At 49.0% G+C, this 20,305-nt stretch overlaps 1 protein-coding gene across 1 annotated transcript; it reads right to left on the reverse strand.

Moving 5' to 3' along the window:
* Nucleotides 1-268: 268 nt before the first annotated feature.
* LOC125757595 (chymotrypsinogen B2-like) lies at nt 269-19,136 on the reverse strand. The gene is made up of 3 exons (XM_049413188.1): nt 18,927-19,136; nt 1,939-2,081; nt 269-467 (listed from the first exon to the last, which is right to left on the reverse strand). Exons 1-3 carry the CDS (start codon nt 19,042-19,044, stop codon nt 291-293), a joined length of 438 nt encoding a protein of 145 aa, XP_049269145.1. The 5' UTR covers nt 19,045-19,136; the 3' UTR covers nt 269-290.
* Between the last annotated feature and the right edge of the window lie 1,169 nt (nt 19,137-20,305).

Below are 20,305 nucleotides of genomic sequence, written 5' to 3' on the forward strand. Positions count from 1 at the left end.
AGTGAAAAAGTTTTTCACAGTTTCACCTTAAGTATGCTTGGCTCCTTTAGCAAAAATATGCCACATATATTGTATGCTTGAATGACGTGTGCATCCTGAAGTAATAAACATATCAGTTGCCGCTAATAATCAAATGACACCTTTGCTGTGCTTCGTTTATAGGCCCTGGTAATATCATCACCTGGACCAGTGACACAGTGTTCAAATAAAACAGTTGTATTATTTGAAGTAGAGAAACGAAGCCACAAAGTCAATCACGTGTGCTTCTAGCAACGCGCTCCTCTTCCATGTTATAGGTTTTCGGCTCCGCTGCTCTTGCCAATGACACTCTGTATCCACTGGATGTGATGAGCTGTGCTGGCGAAGACGAAGGGCGAGGTTGGGAAGTCCCTGAGGCGGAACCAAGAAAACACCCCGATCACGTACCAGTCATCGGTGGTAAGCAGCAGAGGAGCACCGAAGTCGTCCTGCGAGCAGTCAGCGTTCGACTGTTTGCCTAACTGTTTAGCTCCACCAGTGTGTCCATAGCAGTTAGGCTGCCCAGAGGGAGCAAGTTAAACGCTCGAAGTTTTGTATAAAGAACAAAAGTGCTCTGTTTCTTTAAATATAAAATATTTGCGGCTCCCTGTAAGAAAAACGGCAGCGGATAAGCATCGAAATAATGTAGTTCAGGGCAATACTTCGTGATGAAAAATCCCTCGAACACGGGTTGTTGCCAGGGTCAACGTTAGAGTAGAGTAGATCCTTTAAATTGTGGCACGCAACGTTTAGACAAGCAGTTGCAGTCTTGAAGAAGACAAGGCTGCTAGTCGAAGCGTTGGCTCCAGCCACTCCACGTGTTGCAAGGATCTTTATCTGAGCAGATAAGGATGTGTATTAAATGCACTGAGCTTTATGTGAATATTAGACCATATATTTGTATTACAATTTGAGTTGTTACTGAGAATGCGTCAAAGCCGGCTTCCCACGCAATAAAGAACATATTACTTTGAGCTCAATTGGCAACAGCATATATCTTCCTTGCTGATCTCAGAAGTTACAACTGAAGGAATCGTAGTGCAGCGTATAAGCTTCAGAACAAACGTTAGAAGAAATTTTGCAGTGACACGTGCGTCCACTAACGTCTCACGAAGTGGAAAACTTTGCGTATGTAAATCGTGTTACAGTATAGTTTAGAATGTTTTTGCTCTGCAGACAGTGCACAGTTATGAAAATGTTCTTTTGCAGTGTAAATCTGAAACATGTGCAGGAATTTTATTATTAATGGAAGCTTTAGCGCTATAGCTTAAGGACGAGGTTGATGAAGGCGAAAATAACACAAATGTCAACTCAGGATTGATTTCTCAGAAACCTATAAATGTAGTAAAACTGCTCACGGCCACGAAGGCTGAGAAAAAATCCAGGAGAATCCGACAGTGGTCAGGAACAAATACAAAGTAGTTAGCTTCAGCCAACTACATCGACGAGGAGAGAAAGACACGCCGCGGGACCAGCGACTCTGGTGTGTCTTGTGTCTTTCCGCCCCCGCCTCCTAGTAGTTGGCTGAAGCCCTCCCCGCTATGTGCAATGAACGAGCTCACAATTCTCAAAAGTGCATAGGTTTTCCTTGCCATCTTCCTCTGTTCTAGCTCTAGAATCAGCGTCGAAATAAATTAATACAATCTTGTTGAGTTTCATGTATTTATCAGACTTTAGTGTACAATCATGAGAAAAATCGCGGGGAGAAAGCATGTGGGAGTTGTCATACGCTATAGCTGGATGCCTAATATAAGAACGGTAAAGGGAAAAAAAATAAGAATATCATAAATAACAACAGAAGACTAAAAAAGCAAGCGAATAAAAAATCTACGCAAGATGTCCTGTGGGAGTTGTCTAGAAAGAAAGCGCCTAAACAGCTCCGAAAGAAGCATTGTATATAATAGAAGCGGAGCGTCTCACCAAGTGAGGCTGGCCGTCTTTGGCGGTCGCACACACCTGGTCCTGCATATTAGCAGTCGGATAGGCTTCCTTGCAGCGCTCGGCACTACGCAACCTGAGGGTCACGCGCTGAAGGTGATCACTGTGGTTCAGCCGTGCCTCCTCTGCGTCAAAAACCGGGGAATTGTTGATCAGGAAACAGTTCTCATAACTCTTCTCTTTGTGAAGCGTTATGAGGGGAGGCCGCCATTGCATCCTGACGTCCGACAATGCAAAGCTACTCAGCTCTCATTGTTCAATTCTGCGCAAATAATGACACCGGACAAATTGAAAGCACCGGACACTGTCCGGACTTAGTCATTTTAAAACAAAAGCGCACAGCTTGCACTGGTGGCGCAAGGCTGGAACCATCAGCGGAGCTAGTGTTGCGACCTAGCTAAGTTTTGCTAGTAATGCCAAGCTTTTGCTAGAGATGCTAAGCTTTTTAGTAGTGCTATGTATGGCTAGACTTGGCTAAAGATCTCACGTGACTACGTGTTACGTGATGTTGATTTTAGTCATGTGACTAGTTGTTACGTGGTGTTTGACGGGAACATGTCACATGATTAGATATTACGCGATGTGCGAGATTTTAGTCACGTTACTAAATGTTACGTGATTTTTAGCCGTGGGACTAGGTGTGGCGTGATTTACGTGATTTTTGAGTCGCTCGAGTAGTTAGGTGATGTTACATGATTCTAGTCACGTGACTAGCTACATGATGTTACGTAATTTTCGGTCACCTGACAATGTTACGTGACGTTACGTGATTTTAGTCATGTGACTAAATGTTGCGGGATTTTTAGTCACGTGGCTGGTTATTACGTGGTGTTACGTGATTTTAGTCACGCTGCCAGTTATTACGTGATGTTATGTTATTTTTAGTCGTGTGACTGGTTGTTACGTGATGTTACGCGATTTCATTCTGGTGACTAGTTGGTACGTGATGTTACGTCATTTTTAGTCACGTAACAGACTCGCCCATCATATTGATTGTATTCCACGCCGGACAAGTCGGCGTACGTATTGTGAGAGCGACGCAGAAGTTGAAGAGGACGAAACGAGCGTGTACCGGTTCATAATGATGATAATTACTGTTCGCACTACCCGGCGCATAGAGTTAATACTGACTCTAGAGGAAAAGCTTCCCATAGGGCCCATGCATGGAGACCTATAACTGGGTGATTCCACGTAAGATCGAACAAACGATGGCTGGTCGACCTCTCAAATTTATTTCAAAATTTATATATTATTGCCTGATGAGTGGAAAGAAGAGATCCGCAATTTGTTTTGCCGCCAAAAATTTTTTCGAACCACAGGAAATCAATAATGACGAAGAGGTGGAGTGGAGCGCTCATCCGCTCTGCTGTTTTGGCCAACTTTCGTTATGAATTGCACAAAATATATTAAAGTTAGGTAGCTGAAATTTATTTACCTAAATATATGCATGTTTTTGCTTCTGCTCAGGTATTTTAGTTTTTTGTGTAGTGTAGATGTTTTTATAAAAAACCTCAAAAATGGCCCAATCGGCAAAATTTTCTTTACTTTGAAGGTCTTTATCTCAAAATGCCTTGTAGCAGAGCGACAAAATTCTGCATTACGTTCTTCGCATGCTTATCTACCAAACTGCCAAATCTTGTATTTATATAACTTTTCAGTAAACAGATATGATCGGGCTAATTTCAAGAAAACACCGAACAATGGAAACTTCTGACGACAATTAAAAAAAAAACCCCATTTTTTAAATTTCTTAAACTTTGTCCACTTATTCTCCTTCACATCAGCTTTCACAATCATTAAAAACATGTTGCATAATGTCGTTGCACTAATAGTTACGGCCCCTCCAATGAGACCCTTAGGCAAGGATGGGCAATTCCGACTTCTTGCCCAGCAAGTGTATAAAATGCAGGCAGGATTGAATTTCTTTTTATTAAAAGGCCAGCAGGTACCTAAAAAGGTGTCGCCGGCACTGAAGACGGTAATTTTGAAAATTTGGTCACTGCAGCGGCCACGAGCGCGGTGCTACCGATCAGCGCGCGCGCACCCGAGATGCTCGTTGTAAGAGACGGCGCAGTGAGAGCTCGTTTTCGCGTCCTCAGACCGATTGAGTTCGAAACAGCAACACCTCTCTGGTGACTTGAACGCACGTGCACCGGTAGTCGCATTGATCTGGTTAATTGCGTCGATTTCTTTTTCAGAGGGCATAAGAATGTCATCGTTAAACTGTGCGTTTCGTGAAGATCTTTCATTGCAGTGGTAGCAAAAGCACGCGTAGCACAAGTAGTCCGTCTCACTGACAGTCACTGATCTTTCGGGCGTTAAACGTTCCTTCAAAGCATTCATGTCTAGATCGGTAACTCTGCGAAATTTTGGCTTCTTTGTAATAATTAAAGGAGTACTGACACGATTTTGAGCCATCGCAAAAGGGACATTTTTTGCTTCGTTGGTATGCAGTGTCCACGCTGTCCACACACTGGAGTCGGAGAACACGTATAAAATATTTTAATTTGACTTTGAAGTTTTCGTCGCTGAGCATTTGCAAGCCAGCCACACTGCAAGGACATTATCCCGACAAGTCAAGACAGTTCCTCCGAGTTCGCGAGTTCTGCGTCCTGCATGCAGCCTAAATCGTAGAAATCACTGTTAGGGTCACTGGACGACAATTTACTCATCGTTGTCTATTGCACCACGAGCAGATGACGGATTTCCGCTAGTACGTCGCGAATTTCTGTATCTCCGTGACGTCACACTGCTATGAAACGACACTGAGAAACCACCCCCTCGATATCGAAACCGAAAGTGTCTTTTTAAGGTGGCGCTAATTAAAATATATAGGATGCATTCCCAGGCACCGCAATAGTCGTTTTACGTTTCTCGACACCAGTATTTTATTTAGAGCAACAATCCGAATTTTTTTAAAATTCGTGTGAGTACTCCTTTAAGCTTCTTGTGCTTCGAAAGGTAGTCTCCACAATAGACTCATTCAGAGCTATACTTTCTCGTCATGAGACGCACAGGAGGAGTAGAGTAAGAGCAAAGCACAAGAACTATCCGCGCCGAATGAAGTGTGAACAGCGCACCGAACGCGCGGCCAGTTCACGCCGTCTGCTGCCAACATCTAATATAGACAAGCGCATCCGGTTACCGATAGTTTTGCTTTTCTTTCCTTTGAGAATTTATATTTTGCTTTGCCACTGGAGCGCCACGTTCATGCTTTCCACTGATCGCAACTGGCGCAGCGCAGTTTCTGTGGCAGCAGCGTGCGTGAAGCGAGCGCTCATAGCTCCCTTATAGAGTTTTCATCTTGCTTCCATCTCCGCCGTGTTATCAGCGCCTAGCTGAGATGCAAACAGAGGGTGGATAGAATAGCGAAGCTCCAGTGCACGTGCGCTGAAGTCACCCGAGAGGTGTTGCTGTTTCGAACTCAATCGGTCTGAGGACGCGAGAACGAGCTCTCACTGCGCCGTCTCTTACAACGAGCATCTCGGGTGCGCGCGCGCCTACTCGGTAGCTCCGCGCTCGTGGCCGCTGCAGTGACCAAATAATTTCAAAATTAACGTCTTCAGTGCCGGCGACACCTTTTTAGGTGCCTGCTGACCTTTAATAAATAGAAATTCAATCCTGCCTGCATTTTATACACTTGCTGGGCAAGAAGTCGGAATTGCCCATCCTTGCCTAAGGGTCTCATTGGAGGGGCCGTAACTATTAGTGCAACGACATTATGCAACATGTTTTTAATGATTATGAAAGCTGATGTGGAGGAGAATAAGTGGACAAAGTTTAAGAAATTTAAAAATGGGGTTTTTTTAATTGTCGTCAGAAGTTTTCATTGTTCGGTGTTTTCTTCAACTTAGCCCGATCATATCTCTTTACCGAAAAGTTATATAAATACAAGATTAGGCAGTTTGGTAGATACTCATGCGAAGAACGTAATGCGGAATTTTTGTAGCTCTGCTACAAGGCATTTTTGAGATAAAGACCTTCAAAGTAAAGAAAATTTTGCCGCTGGGGCCATTTTTGAGGTTTTTTATAAAAACATCTACACTACACATAAAAACTAAAAATACCTGAGCAGAAGCAAAAACATGCATATATTTAGGTAAATAAATTTCAGCTACCTAACTTTAACATATTTTGTGCAATTCATAACGAAAGTTGGCCAAAACAGCAGAGCGGATGAGCGCTCCACTCCACCTCTTCGTCATTATTGATTTCCTGTGGTTCGAAAAAATTTTTGGCGGCAAAACAAATTGCGGATCTCTTCTTTCCACTCATCAGGCAATAATATACAAAATTTTGAGATAAATTTGAGAGGTCGACCAGCCATCGTTTGTTCGATCTTACGTGGAATCACCCAACTATAGTGTAATAGAATATGGGGTAGTGTGTCCAGGCGCCCCCCGCCATGCATGGCGTGAAGCAGCGCGTGGAAGATACCTTATCCTTAAGGCGGCGCTGCCGCAGCATGGGCTGGTGGGGTAGTCAGTGTAGCTCTACTTTCTCGGCTGCTGTGCAGTGACTGCTGCGTGTGTTAGCGCCCGATCAACAAAAGATTTTCTCGCCTTTTCTCTCTGATGCAATAATTCCTGCTGGCCATCTGACAGTGAAGCGATGCCAAGTCGTCGGCGGCAACAGGACTATTTTTCACCTGGTGCAAAGCAGTGTGTTTTGTGTAAATTTTTAGTTCACAAAGGTTTGCGAGAGACGTGGCTTCCCCACCCGCCTGAGGCATTATTTCACGTTGTAAAGAAACTAGAGGGCATATTTCTTTTTTTCAGCAAGCAAGAGCTGTGAAGGAAGAGCGTTGTTGATGTACACGATGTGGCTTTCAAGAACACACTTTAACTGTACGCTGTGCTGCAGCCACCATGCAGACCTACGCACGGCAGCAGCAGTAAAGTTGTGTATACTAACAAGACTTCTTGTTCTCGTCAAGGGTGTCAACCAGTCGCGAGAGGCAAACTGAAAAAAAAAAGGAAAAGCTGCACGCAACAATGAATCGGTGATCATAGAGGTACCACTGCGACCATTTGATCATGAATTGATAACTATTCGCAATCATCACGAATTTAAGGTCAGTGTTTCCGTTCAATACAGTGGGCACATAAATCTGTAAATTAAGTTTCTTCTTAAGCTCGGCAGAGGTGCCCATCGTAGTTTCCTTTTGCCAGTGCATCATACCGACCACCGCGGCAGCATTCCGATGGGCGCGAAATGCTAGAGGCCCGTGAACGATGCGATGTCAGTGTATGCGCGTTAAAGAACACCAGATCGTCAAAGTTTCCGGAGCCCTCCTCAGCGGCCTCATAATCATTCGTGCTTTTGGCACATCAAACCCGAGAAGTTAGAAACCTGCGCTTAGCACCAGCATAGATGGCGAGAAGCGTCCACAGCGTGCTTTAGTACAGACGCGCGTTTGCCACATGTACGCAACTTCGTCACTCCGTCTCTGCAGTCGCGCCGAGCGTAGGGATGATCTCCAGGGGCGTGACCAGTATTCTTTTAACACGAAAGTGTTTTATGCCCCGGTCCACCAAGACTTCAGTGACGCATTTTCGTCATCGAAATGACGTCAAAAGATGTGCACGATCAAATGGCAGAAAAAAAAAGTGTGCCATCAACGCGCCTACCCACGACCTCTCGGCCGGCGACAACAGATGCCGGGCACGCTGTCCACTGCGCCACAGTCTTTTTTGTGTGTGTGTTTGTGTTGTAAATAGCGTTTCTTCTTGGGTTTGTTTCTTGTCAAAAGCAGGCAATAAAGAAAAAAAACTGCGCCACGGTCACACTCTCTGGCGGCTTTACAAACGCGCCTTTTATAGTTCACACTTTCCACTCGCAGTAGTCTGGATCGGCGGGGTGATGTCACCGTCTGGGATCATTAAAGGGACACTAAAGGCAAATATTAAGTCGACGTTGATTGTTGAAATAGCGGTCCAGAAACCTCGTAGCGCTGCTTTTGTGCCAAGGAAGTGCTTATTTTGAAATAAATCACGTTTTTAGTGGTCCGCATCGCGTTAGCGCGCTTCAAACTCCCGCCTGAAAATACGACTCTCATACGCCACTGCTGCCGTGCCCAACGTTGCCCGCTTTTACTGCGCGGCCGCCGACACTAGTAGCAGCCGAGCGGAAGTAGCGGGACCCACAGTAGCAAACGGCGCTGCGGCAAAGACTTGCCCGGATGGGCACATTCAAAGCCGTCACCAAGTTGCGGTTGGTCTCGTAATCCTCAGTACGAAAGTGCAGCGAGCACACACGCAGAGGTTTTGACTGTTTAGCACACTGGCGCAATAGCATGACACGTTACTTCGACCGAAAGGGTTCATTCCGCGGCACCCAGTGAAAAGACACACCGGTTTCCTTGCTGCAGCACTGGCGTTGTGCACCATTCGGGCATCCGGCAATATCACACGCATGCGGCATTTTGTCGAGCTTTCTGTCAGAGCGACTTTCACGAGAGCGCAAAACACGCACGGCAGTACGCGATCCCGAAACTACCACTGAGACGGGCGAGGCACAGTTCGGCGAAAACGGAACTTTTGAACCACGCGCGCCGTTCCCCATGGCAACGCCACGGAGGTTTTGTTTTCCATGAATCAAGCGGAAACGAACAAACAGCATTTATTACGTCTTTTGATGCTCGGAATGTTCTTTTTTTACTGCTGCTAGTTTGATTACTTGTGATTTATTGTAGGCCGACTTCCCTACGTCATCGGGATCACTTCGAAAATGTCCCACTCGTGGCGCTCATCATGTGATACATTTAGCTTATTTTCTCGGTAAGTAGGGCACTGCTGTTGATAATATTGCCGTTTTAGAAGTTGTCATACATTGGGCTTTCACTCTGACATAAATTGTTATTTGCCTTTAGTGTCCCTTTAAAGTGAAGTAATAGAAAATGAGTTCCTGCAACGCGTCGTTGCTACGCGTGGGTCCCATTCGGCGCGAGGATTCGCTCGCCAGCGTCCGATGTGAGCGGACACGTTTCGAGCGCGCTCCGTCGATATCGACTACTTGGCCGGCGCTTAGCTGTCAAGCCATCACCACAGCTGTTGCTGGGCTCGCTGCTGGTCTGCACGTTATCTCCCGTCTGCAGCGACTGTTATCTGGGACGCTGTTTTTTGAGCTCGTCGGCGGCACCGCCGCTCGCCTTGCCATCGGCGGCCATTGCTGCTAGTATTAACCGCGTCCAAGTTTCGTGCTTTCATGGCCCCTCTGCAGTCGTCCGTGCTTCCAACTGACGTGCCACTACTCGAGGATATGGACGTACTACATGCTCCAGACAACCTGACTGCCTCGGTCGAGCCGCCGACTTCAACGAGGAACTCGGCCGCCGTTGTCATGCCTTCAAGGGTGCTGCTGCTACCGGACACCAACCCATTCGCCCCACTCTGGGAGCTCGAGGAACAGAATAACATTGAAGGCAAGTCTGACAATGCTTCTCGTCAAGCTCGCATTATCTCTACCGCGCCAAATGGAGAAAAGCGCGCGCGAGGCTCGCTCTTGCCGACGCCCGAACGAGAGTACACTAACGTGCCCGGGGATTTTTCCCACGCGAGACGCGCAAGTCACATGCTCCCGGCTTCCACTCGTCACCAGGACGAAGGTGGCAGTTGGCTACCAGTCAGCTATCGACGTAAACAGCAAAACCGTGCGACGGTCGCACCGACGCCGAGCTCAGGCTCCCCGCTCAAATATCCGCACACCGTCATACTTCGGCCTAAGCAGCCGTGCCGCATCATGGATGAGCAGTCCATACGATTAGACAGTCATAACGCGCCACATTTCGGCTCATCTCGATCTCTCTGAGGAAGACCCACTGCCGGAGTTCACGGTTCGCTATTTAGGCCGTAGCAACCAGCTAGCTGTCGACGCGGCTGAACCCGAGGTGCGCAACGCCCTTCGTGCGATAGCATCTCTGCCACTCAGCGGAAAAAACGTGCCCTTTCACGCATACGAAGCGGTTAGTCAGGATCAAATCAGAGACATTATTCGAAACGCGGGAGACATGACTTCCGAGCAACTAATGAAATCATTGCACTGCCGCAAGTGCAAAATCCTACAGGCACGGCCAATCGGTCACAAAGGCACTGCCATGGTCATATTTGAAGGTAACAGCTTACCCTATAAGGTCGGCCTGCGGTCATTTACTATCCGTGTTTTTCCGTACCGGGCACGAGTGTCCGTTTGTGATATCTGCCACAAGATCGGGCATCACAAGGAGCAATGCCCCAATACTATGACAGCAAGATGCTCTACATGTGGTCTGCGGCAACACGAAGAGGGCACACACTGCCCAAACGCAGAACCGAAGTGCCGCAGCTGTGGTGGTTCTCACTTGGCCACAGCTACAAACTGTCCAAAAAGACGAGAAATAAATAAGAAAATTGAACAGAAACGCAAGCCGGCTGCCAAAAGGCAACGCAATAAAAGAGAAGCGCAGGGGCATCAGCGCCGCAATCCCGAGACAGAACAAGGTTCTCCTAGAACCATCCTCAAGCCAACACGCCAGAGTTTCTACACCGGGCCACCGGCACGTCCAGCTGCACAGTCAGAAGTGGGCAGGGGAATCACCTTCGCGGATGTAGCCACACAAGCAAAGGCGCACCTAACTAATGGTGGTAGCAATGGAGAACCGCATCCCTCATGCTCAACACTTGCGTCCTCGTTGTCGCAACCTGCCTCAGGTGCACAGCCGAAGCATCCTCGAAGGGATGCAGCTCAGTCAACGAGGCTTCCGCCTCCCAATGACTACTTACATTGCGTCTTGAAAACCGTATGGCACAAATAGAGAAGTCCATCCATGAAAACGTTGAACAGCTCATTAGCCGGGCCATTGAAAAATGCGTCCACACCATCATGGAGCGTATCATGCTTTCCGGCATGCTCCCTCTTGGCACAGCTTCGGCGACGATCTCAGGAGCACATGTAATGCGTACTCCTTTGGTACCATCAAACTCCACTGCTACTCATGCAACGAAGCCTTACATGGCTAGCTTTGCAAAATCATCTCCATGGGCGACTTCCTGCAGGCAATTGCCGTTCGTTTGTAACAAGAGGGCTGAAATAACCACGCGGTTCGCCAGCAAACAAGACAACACCAGTGTTAGTCATTGCCCTTCAAGAAGTCAACGGCCCGTGCTTAAAATAATGGGCTATGACGGCTACGCCGTCTGAAGACCTAGCTGCGCCCACGAAGACGGCATTGTACGTGCGGCGGGAGCTACACACGTGCAATTAGATACGCAACCATGGTGCAGCACCACTCTTAGCGTTGTCGGTTGCCGGGTGGAAGTCTCATCACAGCGTACACTCCTCATTCTGCGTCTGCATGGTGCCCGAAACACAAGGAATAAAGCTAATAAGGCGCCGGTTGATCTCAGCTTCATCTCCACTTTAAAAGCTCTATCCACAGAGACCATACTGTTCTGCGGGGACTTCTCTCAGCATGTCGCCTGGGGATAAAACAATGTAGCCCGCGCGGCAGGCGCATCATGCAAGATGCCTCAGAGTACAGGCTGACACTTCTCAATACGCCCCAAACACACACGAGGCTGGCACAGACAGCTCGCCAAGCAGACACGTCACCAGATCTTACCTGGAGCACCCGTCCACAGCTATTTCGATGGGAGGTGCTGGACGATTGTATGGGAAGCGACCACTTTCCGATACTGATATTTCGCACAGGCTACGCCAATACGAAGAAGCCAAACGCCACTACACGGCTAAGTCACATCACACACTGGGACAAATACCGCGAGTTCCTGCAGCAGCAGCCTCCAGCCAAGAACACTGACGCCTGGTATCGCAGCTATGCGCAGCAAAGCGGAAAGCCACGAAGAACCTGAGGGTTCCTTTTGACCATCCAGAGCCCGACAGCATCTCCTCACCTTATGGAATAGAAGGCTACGGATTCTCGCCAGTACAGACGGTCTGGCCACGCTGCACACCACAAAGCACGGTTGCGCAAAATACAGCGTACCATGAGGAATATACGACTACGTCGCGTCAGACCGCTGGATGGTAATTTGCGAATCCATCAACGGGCAGACCCACACATCAAAGGTTTGGGCCATCCTGCGCTCTCTTCTCGGACAGCGCAAGACCTACAACGGCGCGGCTCGTGTGGCCCTCCGGGAAGGCATCAGCGCTCAGGAGCTCGCCGAACAGGCCGCGCAACTGTTTTTCCCGCAGACGTCTCACCCCACAGACACCACGTACCAGAAGACGAAAGTTCTGAAGACAGCGAGCCACTCAATAGTCCCTTCACCATGCTCGAGCTGGAGCACGCCTTGCAGCACGCTAATGCACGTAGTACTCCAGGAGCCGATGGTGTGTGCGTTGCTATCTACGATATATGCCCCTTGAGCATAAACGCGCTCTTCTGGAAGAGTTAACCGCATCTGGGATACTGGGATTCTGCCCTCCACATGGAAGTTTTCGGTGGTCAAGCCCATTCCTAAGCCTGGTAAACCACCGCATACCTTATCCAACTCCGTCCGATCTCTTTAACCTCGTGTGTTTGTAAGTAATGGAGAGCATGGTCTACACTCGCTTGATGTGGTACCTTGAAGATCGCGAGCTTTTGGCCCCAACAATGTACGGATTTCGCCCAGGGCTATCCACTGAAGATATACTCCTCGCCTAAAAGATGATGTCCTCGACCCTAATTCGGTGCACCACGGGCTGTTGTCGGAGTGGACATACGCAAGGCATTCGATGGCGTCCCACACAGTACGATCATGAACAAGGCACGTGCCCTTGGCCTTAGAGGGAAAATGTACAACTTCATAGCGGGTTTCCTAGAAGGGCGAAGCTACCAAGTCGAATTGGCCAAGACGCCAGTGCCGTGCGAATGAACCACGTAGGTGTTCCTCAGGGCTCGGTGATCTCACCCACTCTGTTTAATATCTATGCACCAGCTACCAAGACGCCTTGCCGACGTATCGGGCCTGAAACATGCGGTGTATGCCGACGATGTCACGTGTGGACACATCAAGGATCCATGGTGAGCATGAGGATGTCTTACAAAGAGCCCTCAACATTATTCACGACTACGCACTGGAAACAGGCTTACAAACCGCCCCAGACAAAACAGAGTTCGTCGTCATTCATGGGCCGATCCACCTTTGTCAAACAGGAAGAAAAGCGGTCGTTTAAACTTTATATCGGTAATGGACCCATAACGCGAAATCTACTATCGAATACTCGGTATGCACTTAGATGAGAATTGCACAGCGAGCACTTGGTTCAAACGCGTTACGAAGACAAGCAAATCTGCACGCTTTACGCAGAATCTCTAACCGTACTCGTGGAGTCAACGAACGTGAAATGCGGCAGTTGCTCAAGCTTTTCTGTCTCTCGTATCATGTATGGACTGCCGTATCATCCGGTCAACCGTACGCAAATGCTCGCGCTCGACCGGTTACTCAACGAGGCCAAACGCATTGTTACTGGACTTCCAAGGTACACACACCTCGATGCGCTCAAGAGCTGTAGCAAGCTCAACAACCTGTCCGAGCTCGTCGACGTGCACATCCAAACACAGGAGACGAGGCTTCGTGCAACAACGGGGCGACACACACTCATGCTCCTCGGGTATGACATCCATACACTTTCCATTTTGCCCAACAAAACGCCGCCATGGGAAATCACGGTACTCACCGATGGCAAGCCACTTCCACTCAATATGGATCCTCATCAGCGAGTGCGGCGCCTCGCCTACGCCAAGAGGCATGCTAAGGCTACGAGTTCCCTCCCTTTGACTGAACGCATTATATACACGGACGCTGCACTTCCTACAGACGGCACCAGTAACACTTGTTATGCCACTGCGTGGTACGACCAGACAAACGGAAATCAGAACCGACGCCATCATGTATCAGCAGAAGCGATGTACAGCACCCGAGCAGAGCTAGTGGCCATCCTAGATTATTTGGAGTGGGCCCTCGAAACTGCATCTGAAACTGAACCCGTTCATCATCGTGTGTACACACACTCACAGGCTGCCCATCGGGCATGTGCTAACGTTCTTTATACAGACCCTGTACTGCAGAAGATCCGGCACCAGGCGCGCCTACTCCGCGAATGCGGTCACGATGTCACCACCCTCTGGGTCCCCGCACATTGTGGTATCCCCGGAAACAAAGGCTCACAGATTAGCGCCTGCTCATCTCTCCACCGCGCTAGCCAGAGCCTCTTATACTCAATTTCCTCTTCTAGCTACCACACCCGAGCTAGCAGATCCGATCGCAGAAAAGCATATTACTAAACAACGTCGTGCCGCTTACCTCACAGCAGTGGGCAATCCACTCTCGATACCGTCGATTCCGTCGAAGTATTTACACGACGAGAGTCTGTGTTGCTTCGGAGATTCAGACAGGAACACTCCTTACTCCTTTCTTTTAACCGATTTCACAGGGGTGGCACACCACCACCGTAACCGGTCTCTGCTCCACATGCAACTGCCGTTCGGACCTCAACCACCTGTGTTGGGAATGCCCCCTCTACATCCCACCCCGGGTTCGTGCCTGGCCACCATAAACGGGGACCCTGGCCTTCCTCTCTCCGGACATGGGCCTGTCCGGATCCCACACTTCCGGATCGGGCCATCGAGCTCTGGCGGGGAGCACTCTCTTGTTCCTCCAGGACCCGGCGGCACCACCGGTCGGCGATCGGCTCCGCGACAGCCACAAGATTCAAGCGGCCCCCACTTAGCTGCCTCCAGAACGTCCTTTAATAAAGCGGAGGCAGCTCTACCACTTCCTTCTACCCTAAACCCCCCCCCCTTTTTTTCCACCGCAGCGCCTTCGGCGCATTTCAAAGTGGAATAAACGTGGTTTCATTCATTCATTCATTCATTCATTCATTCATTCATTCATTCATTCGGCGCGTTTTCGATAGAAGTGCAATTCTGCGAACGCCTAACACACCGCCAGGTGCCGACGTCAGTGCAAGTCTCGGCTTCGCTCATAGCATCAATCCATAATAAACATAGCTTTACGACGCGCGCTTGCATCGCCTGGCTGTAACACCGCGTTCCCCGCTTGCGCTCGCCCCGACAAAAATCGCGGCCGTGCTAGAGAACAGGCCATACGCGCATTGCGTTTCCCTGTAGTCCCACCATGGTGTTCAAGATCTCTAACATGCGGCGGGATGCATGCTCAAGTTCTGCGTCCAGTCAGCGACGCTCTTCTGGCTGTCACACCACTTTCTTTGATTACGCTCTCACCGTTAACTACTACAGCTACCACAAAGGTTTGTTTAATCATTGACCATGGACGTTCGTCATCGAGATGAAGATGTGCTACCAAGCGCCAACGTGGGTGCATCCACGTTAAACGGTGCTACAGCTGCCAAACACCAATAGACATTGTGCAAGTTGTATGAATGTACTGTAAACATCCACCTACTTCTATAAAGACACGTTCTACTTTCGTGCGATACCGACCCCTATAATGGAGGGATCACCATGTTTTTTTGAGGGGGGGGGGGCTTAACCACCCATTATGTTTGTTCGTTCGTGTCTTTTGCGTGTTTATATACACATGCAACTAAGCACACCATGTGGTAAAAATTATTCTGGAGTCTCACTACGGCGTGCCTCACAAACATCTTGGTTTTGGCACCTAAAACCACATACTACTATTGCACAATGCAACCTTCGACAAGAACCAAGAACGGTGCCGCGCGCGTAACGAAGGCAATCAAAGTCGTGGCAGGGTGCAGGGCTCCGATCCATTATAGCAGAATTTTAACAAGGATAATTAGGGTTCATAAATTCTCCTTTCTTCCATCCATCTCCCTAAATATTTCTTTTTATCGACCGAGTTGCAGATAAACTGCACGGAGTTTTGCTTTCGCAGCTTTCACACTTTCGTTGTTATCTGCTAGTCGCTGCTTTTCCTTTAGGAGCCTGCCTGGGAGCCTTATTGCATTTCGTTTTGGTTCGTATGCATGTACAGCCACAGCCATTCAGAAATATGCTTTCGACTGACGTGTTAGCAATAAAAAAAATCAGATTATCAAGCCCGACGTATGCAAGGCACCGAAGCGCATCGGAAACGGTGCACGATGCGACAGCCCATGCTGTAGTGGCGCCATCTCGTCGGCTTTCGATATCGACTGCGGCAGCCATCACTCCTCTGAACACACTACCCCATAATTTAGTACACTATACTATAACCACATGGGTTCCGCCATGACGGAACAAAACGAACGTTGCCAGGTCCTGAGACGCCCGCTATATCGGACGGTAGTAATCAGTTTTAACCTACCAACCTAAGCTACGCGCTGTTGGCGCTGTCAGAAATCATCTGCTGTGTTTTGATGCGCGAAGCCGTGTGTTAGTGTAGCGTTGTCTGTGCAGCAGGCCCGATTGATAACAGTTAAAACGTCCACCTGTTTGTACATGGTTTTTACTAGGTACGCCCTACCAGTAATGCAAAACGAATAGACTTTCTCCGATCGCTGACACAAGGGTCACTCTACGGGTTCGCAGCTCGAAGCAAAGAGCGTAGGATATGGTCACGCGGTGCTTCGACTTGCGATGACGAGACAGCTGTATCCACATTCTTTTTCAGCTCATTGCTGCCGTACTTCAGCGCAGAGAGCCACAAAGCAGAAAAATGTCGATTGCAGCATGCAGCGGCGACTGTGGGTGAGACGTCACCCGGAAGCTTCAATCAAAACTAAAGTTACACGGCACGCGCAGTTTTATCGCCGATAAAAAGACTAAAAAAAATTACACCATCTCTTACTCAAGGGAAACAAGAGGGGATACGAAGCAGTATTGGGGGCGCACACCAAGTTTCCGTTTCGTTCACTCGGCGTTTCCGTTAGTGTGTGATGTTTGTATTTAGTGTTTGTGTTATCATTACGTTGTGTTTGTGCGTTGCTTTCCGTTAGCGCCGAGCGAACGAGTGGCGCCGACGTTGACGTTACAACTCATCTGAACGGGAGCGAAGCGAGAATGACGGAAGCCGACCGAGCGCACGCGCTTATATAAACATTAAATGGTGGAGGGAGATGAGAGAGTGGTTACAGGCTGTATTTGGCTGCGGCGGGCTGCATCACGTGGGGAGAGGCTGCGCCGCAGCTGCAGCGCGGGGAGAGAGACGGCGACCGAACACCTGCGTAAAGGAGGAGAGTGGGAGAGAGAGCAGGCGCATGCGCAGGGGAGCGCGGACGCCACCACCGACGACGGACACAGCCCCGAGCAAAAGCTGCTTCACATCTAAAACTGCGGTCGCGCCTAGTTAGTACATAACTTGCAGTACTTGTCTCATCTCTTCTTTGCCGTCCTCCCGCCACGGTGGTCTAGTGACTATGGTGCTCGACCGCTGACCTGAAGGGCGCGGGATCGAATCCCGGCCGCGGCTGCTGCATTTTAGGTGGAGGCGAAAATGTTTGAGGCCCGTGTACTTAGATTTAGGTGCACGTCAAAGAACGACAGGTGGTGGAACTTTTCGGAGCCCTCCACTACGGCGTCCCTCATAATCATATCGTAGTTTTGGACGTTAATCTACTATTTGTTGCCGTCTGTTCTAGCATGCACTGAAGTTTTCAGCTTGAAAGAAAAACGCTGTCACATGAAGTCGAGTTGTTGGTACGCGGCCACAGAAAACGCACACGACGGGACACTGACAACTACGATATACACGACGTAAACGAAGTTCCAGGGGCTTTGACACGACGCGCAAACCGGCGCAATCGGCCGCAAGCACACACTCGCGCACTCTCGAGTATTGATATTGATATGGTGGCGCCATCTAGCAAAAAAGCATGCAAACGATCCCTTCCGCGCACAGTAGATTGCATAAATAGACGTTGCATTCTTTCGTGAAACCTAAGATCCTTTGGTAACCTTGTTCGCTGGTACGAAGAACTTGCGCACTTTAGCTAAGTGCCATACCCATACCTGCCAAGTTTGCAGAAACGGAATCCGGGAGATCTACTCAACGGGTTGGGGGGGGTATGAAGTATGCCGACAGCGGGGGGGGGGAGGGAGGGTACTGCGATAGCAATTATATGGACACTGTCAGCGGGATTTTGCGGTCGCCGCTGATCTGTACAGAGTCCAAACCGATAACATCGCTTACGCATCGTCGTTTCACGTGCGAGTAAAAGCGTGCTAGCTCTAAGGACGAACGCGCTTGAAGCACAGATGAAAAGACCCGGCCGTCACCGTCGCGCGAAGGGCACATGCGATAACATCGCTCCGCGTGGGAGGCCTGTCGTCGCTTGCTTACCAGTTATTTCGTCGGGCAAGGGACCATAAGGGGCGCCGTTGAGACGGGGACGGTCGCGAGCGCTGGCGAACACGCTATCTCGACAGACATCGGTAACGGCTACCCTTTTAAGTGATCGGCTCTCCACTTAAAACAGTAGTGACACAAAATTATGAAGGCGAGATAACTTGTGGGATAGATTTTTGTGTACACAAACGCATCATCTACGAAATATTAACGGCTGATATAACCTATAACACATTTAGGATCAATTTTTAAATTGCGTGTAGCGCATCTGTACGCGAAACGTCCCACCTCGCGTCACCGTGACGCACGGGGCGCGCAATGCACTGGACGCGCGGGGCAAAACTGGATTTCCGGGAGATTTTCTTATGACCCGTACAACCGGGAGAAATGTCAAAATCCGGGAGTCTCCCGGGTAATCCGGAGACTTGGCAGGTATGCATACCGTTACTGGAAGCTGAGGAGCCGTCGCAGAGCTTTAAAGACAGATAATACGTATGCTCTTGAACCATAGATATTGTTTGCGGATAAAACAGACTTTACGCAGTGCAAATTTCTCAACATTCTTTAAAGACAAAAGAATGTACTTTCAGGGCTACATACGCCTGCTTTTTGCGAACTAATCACTGCAGAGACGCAGCGCATATACATCTATTATCTGGAAGACGGCCGTCTAACCTTCCTGAATGTTCCTTACACGTCCTGAGTAACACTCACGTTCCTCGTCGGTGTTACCCCAACCGGCCGTCTCAACCACGTGTCCCGTAATGTTGCCCAGATCTTTCGGTAAGGAAACGGCGTCCAGCATGGCTGGAAAGTCTTGCTCAATCTCCATGACGGCCACGTCATTCACGAGCCTCCTGCCTCGCCCAAATGACCGGCATTTCGGATGGCGCACGGCACGCACCACACCCGTCGGCTTCTGCTCATTCCACACGGCAGATCCGTAGTATACTGTGTACCAGGTTGCATGTTCCTGCATGGTTCACGCCAGGGACGCCAGGGATAGGTCATTTGCCATTAAGAACACGGCATTGTCAGAAAAAACATAGGTTACGCAGATCGAACGCACGTGTTGAAACATGTGAAGCTAACCTGCGACGCACCCGATTGCCATTTTTTTAATTTTCGACACGCGTAAGTTACTGATGTTTCTTCCACTACAGATTTCGCGAATTGTGCCGAAGCTTCACGGCAGTTTTTACTAAATGAAGGTCCATAAGCAAACGTAAACGTGAAGTGAGAAGTGTAGTGTAACACCGTCAGATGATCAACATGAATGTAAATTATACAATCAGTCCTCCCGCATGATTCTTCACACCTCCTCTAAATAAACACGCCCTTACTTTGGCCTAGGCGCCACTAGGACTCCTCTTCTCTGACGTGCGGGCAGGGAGCATATTCCTACATGTGGTACTGGGCGGTCTGTAAGGTGCTCGGTAGACCTGATGGGAGTTGTATGCCAACCAGTTTCCAGAGGTTGCACTGTATTTGCGGAAAGTCATCGCGATCATTCCAACTACGCTACACCACCATGTGAAAGCCGTATCATGCATCTTGTCGCTAATAGTGCTTTTAGCACATAAGCATACAGCATTAATGCTTATTAGCATTATTAACGGCAGTTGAATTCCTGGAGAGGCTGCTAACTGCGTCTGCGATGTGTCCTGGCCTCTCGGTTCACGTTCAGCGAGTGCGAAAGCGAATATGGCCACTCGCTTTTGAAGGATGTGTCATCAGTTGCATGTGGTCAGGTTCTGCGGCAACTTCTAGCACACACCCCAGCAGAGTTACAGTTATGTCTCGGCGACACTGAAGCGCGCGATGTTGTAAGCTCTCGCACGCACGCCGACAGCTTTCCGTGGCACGGCATATGACCTCAACGACTCCTAGAAATTACAGGAGGCCTTGAATGATGCACTAACATCAACCTGCAGTCACAATGCTGGAACACCAGTACGCTGAGCGTCTTACGTCGTGAGAAAGCCTTCTTATGCTATACGCCGACCTAAAATGTTTGTCCGCGGGAGCATCAGCGACGCCACCAATATACACACGGCTTGTTGTGGTCATCCCTTCACTTTTATTATTGTTCC

This window comes from Rhipicephalus sanguineus, chromosome 3 (genome assembly GCF_013339695.2).
Source record: "Rhipicephalus sanguineus isolate Rsan-2018 chromosome 3, BIME_Rsan_1.4, whole genome shotgun sequence".
Taxonomy (NCBI): Eukaryota; Metazoa; Arthropoda; class Arachnida; order Ixodida; family Ixodidae; genus Rhipicephalus; species Rhipicephalus sanguineus.

Bases quoted from the DNA above. Each gene is read 5' to 3' on its own strand.
- LOC125757595 (XM_049413188.1), bottom strand. From the start codon at position 19,044: ATGGAGATTGAGCAAGACTTTCCAGCCATGCTGGACGCCGTTTCCTTA. The intron at 2,082-18,926 runs GTGAGTGTTACT...TTTTTGACGCAG, and splicing joins GGGTAACACCGACGAGGAAC to AGGAGGCACGGCTGAACCAC. The intron at 468-1,938 runs GTGAGACGCTCC...GACTGCTCGCAG, and splicing joins AAGACGGCCAGCCTCACTTG to GACGACTTCGGTGCTCCTCT.